Source organism: Perca fluviatilis, chromosome 11 (genome assembly GCF_010015445.1).
Source record: "Perca fluviatilis chromosome 11, GENO_Pfluv_1.0, whole genome shotgun sequence".
Taxonomy (NCBI): domain Eukaryota; kingdom Metazoa; phylum Chordata; class Actinopteri; order Perciformes; family Percidae; genus Perca; species Perca fluviatilis.
This window is the reverse complement of record NC_053122.1, coordinates 32,761,529-32,768,517: the sequence shown is the minus strand read 5'-3', so window position 1 is coordinate 32,768,517 and position 6,989 is coordinate 32,761,529. Positions and strand designations below refer to the sequence as shown.

General features: G+C 39.4%; 1 protein-coding gene across 2 annotated transcripts; it reads left to right on the top strand.

Moving 5' to 3' along the window:
• The first annotated feature begins 3,359 nt into the window (after positions 1-3,359).
• fcer1gl (Fc receptor, IgE, high affinity I, gamma polypeptide like) lies at positions 3,360-6,146 on the top strand. 2 transcript variants are annotated; one of them, XM_039816019.1, is made up of 5 exons: positions 3,360-3,561; positions 3,721-3,812; positions 4,316-4,354; positions 5,206-5,317; positions 5,847-6,146. In XM_039816019.1, the coding sequence occupies exons 1-4, from the start codon at positions 3,507-3,509 to the stop codon at positions 5,302-5,304; spliced, it is 285 nt and encodes a 94-aa protein (XP_039671953.1). In that variant the 5' UTR covers positions 3,360-3,506; the 3' UTR covers positions 5,305-5,317; positions 5,847-6,146. The 2 variants fall into 2 exon arrangements, with proteins under 2 accessions (XP_039671953.1, XP_039671955.1); XM_039816021.1 differs by having other exon boundaries at positions 3,367-3,561; positions 5,206-5,235.
• The last annotated feature ends 843 nt before the right edge of the window (positions 6,147-6,989 follow it).

The window sequence follows — 6,989 nt, the reverse complement described above, 5'->3', positions numbered from 1 at the left end:
TTTAAGCCGCTGACTGATTTGCGCTGTTGATTATTTACAGCCCCAGGAAGTGTATGTGAGATAAACTCAAATTAACCACAGTGCTCGTGTTAATGTAATGAAGGAAGATGTCGCCCAGTGCAGCGCTGTGACTCACTGATGTGTTCTTTATGGTTTTATATCAGGCTTTGGATGCACAGACGATACTTAGGAGTTAGGAGGAGCAGTTCATAGTTTTTTTTGTTTTTTGTCTTTTAATGGGATTCATTGAGAATAAGAAAAATAAAGATTATCTCCAGACTTATCTTTTAATGCAGGGCGTGAATGCCGAACTACTAACATCTGGAGCTGGTCTGTATTGCATTGGGATTCGATGTCAGCCAGGGGTGCATGCAATCTGTACAGTTTTAGCTAGGATTGGGCATCGAGAACCGATTCCTACTTGGAATTGTTTTAAAGAATTACGATTCCAGTAGAATCGTTTCTTTATTGGAATCGTTTGGAATCGTTTAGAGGATTTTGTTTCAAATCCGATCATGGCTTCCCAATTTAATATGCGCAAGTTTTGGTTTCCGTAGCGGCCAGGCGCTTGTTTTGTTGCAGCCATGGAGCACAGTAACTCTAGTGTGGCTTTATTTTATGTTGAAAAAGCCCTGTAAAACTGCAAACCACCATTGAATAAAAATACATTTTTCCTCTTTATTTGTGAAAATAGGCATGTGACCCGTTTCAGCTCCATCCCTCAAAGAATCGGAATCGAAAGGAAGAATCGGAATTGGAATCCGAATAGTTCAAATCCAAACGATGCCCAACCCTAGTTTTAGCACATTCAAAAAAGAAGGGAAAAAAAATGACTCATCGAGCTGAAAAGTCATTTCAACAACACCACTTCCTGTCATCTCAAACTGTCCGGTAAAAATGGAGAGGCGGTCCCTCCCTCTTGCAACGCCAAATAGAGTTTGAAACAGCGTTCTCAACCCACAGTCCAACTTACGTGTTGTTTCCGAAGCTTTCAACCACATCTCAGCCTTCCCTCAGCGGATGGAGTTATGTTTTCATGTTACCTAAATCTGGAATTTGGGAGGAAGAGGAGGAGGGGGCCGTCAAAGACTAGGGTTACAATCCCCACCTCGTATATGACCATACTCACACCTGAGCAACTCTATCTGGGGAGAAATGTTTGGTTTTGGTTTATTGACACTCGTTTCATATAATGTATTTATAGTAATACAACATATCTGATTCATCACGGTTAGAACGATAAATTCGTGGACCTTTTTTTCATCGAGACGGAGACAGGCATTGTGTCTGATGAACATGTCTGATATTAAGATATTTTAGAGAAAGTCATATAAAGTCGATAAAATCTTTTGAGGAAGTACACAAGGGGAAAAGGCTCTGGAAACCAAGATCATGTCATTAAAAATAATGGTTGTGAAACAGTACTTAGGTACATTTGAAACACATATGGAGGTCTCCTATCATCTAAAAGGAATACAATCTAGCAGACCTTGTTTAGCATTTGTCACGACATGAGATGTTGTTGAAAGTTTCTAAACTAGTTTTTTTTTTTCCTTGATCTTGAACACACCAAGTCCCCGAGCTCTGCCTTCCCAATTTACATGCTTCTATCCAATCACAATGTGGAATTCATTTCGATAACGAGAACACTTTTTAATGCCAGCTGTAAATGCAAAGGCCTGTGATCAGATGGCATCATCCAGACACAGACCACACGTTAATACCAGCTGGATCCATGGCATCATGGCATAGGCGTAGATTTCAGGTGGGGGGGGATGCAGGGTGTATGTCCCCCACGCAATATTTAAAGGAGGTAGATTTGTTCCCCCTTTAAAATATATAAAAGACAACACACTCCCCCCTCCCCAAAAAAGGTGAAAATAACAGGTGGTTCAGGGGGCTCAAAACATGTTCGGAAACAAAGAACTGTATCTACCTATGCAACATGGAGGGTGGGGGGGGGGGTGGGTTAAAGAAGACAACAGGGCCGTAAAAAATAAAGATGTGATTTCATGTCTTTTATGTATGTATGTATGTATGTATGTACTTTGGAGTTTCTGGATTTAACAAGGTCTCATTTTCTAACAGATTTTTTTCACCAGAATGCCGGAAATTTAGTGTTTGACGCTCAAAATTTGATGGGGGACAGATGACCCCCATACCCCTGATTACAATGTGCCCCCAATGTTGAAACTAAACCTATGCCCTTGGGTCATGGTCTATTCCAGGCTTTTTAACAATGTACACATTAAGGAAGTCATTCCTGTTCAGGCAGAGCCGACGTCTCTTTTTTTTTTTTTATGAATTTCAACAAAAACCCGAAACCAGACGTGTGATTGTAACTCCTCTCTGCAGCAGCAGCATTAGCATCACCGCCTCGCCTTGTGCCACGAGCTGAAACAAGCACAGTGAACACGCTGCCTCCATCCCACAGCCTTACTCTCCACATCTGGAGGACCAGCCTGATGGGGCACATCTGTCCCCACTGGATCCTCCTCCTCCTCCTCCAGGTCCTGAAAAAACTTACTGTAAAGCCGAAACTCGCCTGATGTAGACACTTGAGCCGATATATTGCATCTACCTACAGTTTGACTGACTGTTTGCTTTCCTTTCTGGTGAAAATATGGTTTTAAAAGGCCTTTACATTACAAAAAACAAAACAAAAAAAAAAACATACCAAATACCAGGGCCAATGTGTATGGCATTTCATCAGAGTGGTTCAAAAGGCTGATGTTTATATTAAAAAAACAAGCATGCTAGAGTCCTTTCGGGCTCCAAAACCTTTTTTATAATAACTTGTTTCCTCTCATTTTGAAAGGTGCCTAAGTTATGACGATGCAATTTTTCCGAATGTTTTCACTTTTGAAAAACAAGTGGCTTGTAAAAAAAAAAAAAAAAACTTTGTAGATTTGTCTTGTATTTTCTTCCTTTTTGGTAACTGTAGCTTGTATAGTGTGATAGGCCTTTTTCCATTATTAAACCATTTATTCCTCATAAGGCTTCTTTTTTGTTGTGGCTTATTTTGAAGTGTGGGATGTTGATGGAGGAAAAGCTATTTTTTAAAAATGACTTAAAAAGAGGAAGAACACGCTAATACTACGTGCATGTGAACAAGATGACCATCTGTTTTTGGATATTAGGGGTTTTGAGACATGGCCAGATTCTGCTTTCTGTTTAATATGTGTCTGTTCTCATTTAATGGTGTTGACAGCGCTTTGTCACTGGATTTGAGCAATATTTCAACCAAAGATAGGCAGTGTGTGTGTTTATTTTTTTTCACAATACCTTAAGAGGAACTTCTGTGAAGCGAGGATGGCAGTGTGGGAGGCGTGTGGTTTCACATTTTGAAAAAAAACGGACAGAGCCCCGGACTTCCTGTTCGCTGCTGTTCACAGAGCTCACTTCAGAGGGCTTTTTTCTTTCTTTTTTTTAAAGAGATCTCGCTGACAGCCGACAAGGGAGCATCAAAACCGACCCTTCATCTTATCTACAGCTCAGTCGGTAAGATGGCACACGCATCGCTCATCGCTGTCTTTCTGATTATCTGTCCCACCTGCGCCGGTGAGGATGGGGAAATGTCATGGGGGGGATTTTATTTAATTTTTTTAAAGATACCTGTAGCACTGCAAATTTTTAGTTAGACAGTAGATGGATGAAACTAGTATTGTGCTGGAGGTGATGATGGGGAATGATAAGGGTGATGTGTTTTTCTGTGTGCAGAGGCCATCAGCGACATGAACGTGTGTTTCATCCTGGATGGGATTCTCATCCTTTACGGCGTCATTCTCACCGTCCTATACTGCAGACTGAGGGTAAGACAAACTGGAACAAAATACGCACATACACACACAGACACAGACACAGACACACCGCCATGATGGCTGTTAGAAAGTTCACAACTGTTCCTTGTGCTCTTGTGAACGTTATTCAGAGTTATACATCTGACAATCATGTAATCGTCACAATATTTGAAGAGTTTTATTCAAAGATGTTCTGTATTTTAAGTGGCAAAAGATGTGAAAATGCTCCACCAGCTTAAAAAAAACAGATTATTCTGTCGTACCTCTGTATACTTTTCCTTGTTCATATTTTTGACTTTAATGCTCAAGTGTAGCAACGTACTTGACAGCTTTTTCTTTTTTCAATCGTCGGCTCATTTTTAGGAGCAAACTCTTCACATCGTCTTGACTGTTTCAGCACTTTTATCAGATCAGCCTCACACACTGAAGTCTAATTTACACCTGCTGATGAATATGACGTGAATCACTCCATCGTGTGTTTTATGATTTATTTATTCTTTATTTATTTTCGACAGATGGGCCCAGCCAAGAAAACGCCTGCCAACCCCGCTGAGGTAAAATTGAAGTTCTTTATTACCGTGAAAAACTAAAACACAAAAATAAGATGGGGTGTGATTTTGTCAAATGTGCTGCGAAAATGCTTTTCAAATGCTTTGGCTCCTTTTTTTTGGGGGGGGGGCGCGGCTATTTCGCCTTCAAAAGCAGTAGTTCTGCTTTAAAGCCAACCCCAGCCTATCATTTCCTGTAAGCTTGAGCTGACCACCAACCTACATTATTTATACACTGTACACAGTCACAGTTTCCTCCAGTGTTACTTCACACAAAACAAATGTGTCAGATCCACACTTCCTGTTAATTGGTGTAGCCTATGCATGCAAAATGGCAATTAATTATTCATCCTCAAAGCTTAGAATGAATAAAATGATCCACACCCAAATGCAGCGGTGGAGGAAGCATTCAGATCCTTTACTTCGATAAAAGTAAAAGGATCTGTTACAAGTAAAAGCACTGCATTGAAAAATATTACTTAAGTGAAAGTATGTAAGTAGCATCAGGGAAATGTACTTAAAGTATTAAAAGTCATTTGTTAAGTAACTAAAGTTGTCAGATGAATGTAGTGGAGTAAAAAGTACAATATTTCTCTCTGAAATGTAGCGGAGTAGAATTAGAAAGTGGCATGAAAAAGAAAAGACTCAAGTAAAAGTACAAGTTCCTTAACATGTTTTGGCTACTTGAGTACAGTACTTGAGTAAATGTACTTAGTTCCATTCCACCACTGGCCAAATGGCTCGAAAGAGGAACTGGATATTTTACATAACAGCCGCGGCTCTGTTGTGTCTTTTAAGAAAGGGTTGTTACTGCAGCACTCTTGTGATAATTCCTTTAAACTGTTTCCGTCCCACAGAAGCAGCCCGCTGAGGGAGGCATCTATGCGGTGAGAGTTCTCATTGTAATGATTAAAAAGACATTTAAAAAGGCACTTGAAGGAAAAGTGACAGCTTAACGCACAGCGAATGGTAAAGGAACATTTTTTTATTTTTATTCGCCTAACTGTCAGTAAAGAAACACCACACTTAGACATTGTTTTGTAGAAATGTATATATTCAAAGTTTGGGGTCACTTCGAAAATTTCCTTTCCACTCCATTATAGACAGACTACCAGCTGATCTGAGTGGGTGGCTGGTCTTTTAATGCAATATCTACATTGCCCATTATCAGCAACCATTCATCCAATGTTCCAAAGGCACATTCTGTTTACTAATCTGATATCATTTTAAAAGGCTAACTGAGAAAACATTGGAGAATCCTTTTGCAATTATGTAAGCACATAATGTAATCTGAAAACTGCTGCCCTTGTTAAAAAAAACAATGCAACTGATCTCAGCTGGTATTCTGTCTATAATGGAGTGGAATGGAAATTCCGAAGTGACCCCAAACTTTTGACCGGTAGTGTGTGTATATATATATATATATATATTTTTTTTTTTTTACTTTTTGCATCAGGTATTTGTTACTTCTCACTAGCATCATGTCTGTGTCCTGCAGGGTCTGACCTCTCAAAGCACCGATACCTACGAGACCATCAAAATGGATAAAAAGCCTATCGTCTGATGGAGGAACAGGGCCGGGTGCAGAGAGGACGCTGAGCACACAAACGCAGTGTCAAATCTCTCCAAGCTTTATACTGTATATTAGTTGCGTGACTTTCTATACATGACTTTTCTCCCTTTTCCTTTTGTAAAAAAAAAATTATACTACTCCCATTTCTAAACTTTGCATGTGTAAAATTATAAAACTAAATTAATATAACATTTCACTAATAAAGGCTGTGTCCGAGTGTTTTTATGCGCAGTCGCTCTGAGTTTCACAGCTGGTTTTACCTGAGTTGCTAAGAAAACAGAAGTTGAAATGGATCGTTTCTGTTCATGTGTTCCCTTTTTCTTTGGATGAACTAAGAACTATTTTTACTTCGCTGTGTGAAAGAAAAAAAAAACATGAAATGTGTTACATTTAGGGTTGGGTATCGTTTGGTTTTTTTTCGGTTCCGGTGCTAAATCGATACTTTTAAAACGGTGCCGGTGCCTAAACGGTGCCTGAACCGGTACTTTTCAATAAAGTTAAAAAAAAAGAAGAAGAAGAAGAAAAAAAATAAGGGTAGTAAACAACAGTCAGTGACTTTATTAGTGATGTTTATTGCTAAGGCCATGGTCAAAATTAAAGATTTAATAATAATGTAATAACTATAACAATAACAATAACTTATTTCACCAGTAAATTGCTGTTGAACCCCAGATGGGAAAAGGGTATTTTACAATTACTGTGAATGCACCACGAGGCTACCTGTTTTAAGTGAATCTGTGTTGTTTAATTCCGACACTGGCAGCTGCAAGTGAACGCACCGTCTGTGTTGTTTAATTCCGACAACGGCAGCTGCAAGTGAACGCACCATCTGTGTTGTTTCATTCCGACCATATAAACATACTGTATATCTATGAATTGCGACAACGGCAGTTGTTGAAGTCCTCCACAGTGAAATACAGTCACACTTTACACTGTTTAACGTTAGCTGTCAGCATTTTAACCGTGATTAATCCAGCTGCTAGCTAAAGGTAGGCTAACGTTACATGCTGTCAGGTGTAGTGTAAAGTCAAGCACCGAAATGAGGCACCGAAACTTTCGTTCTTATTC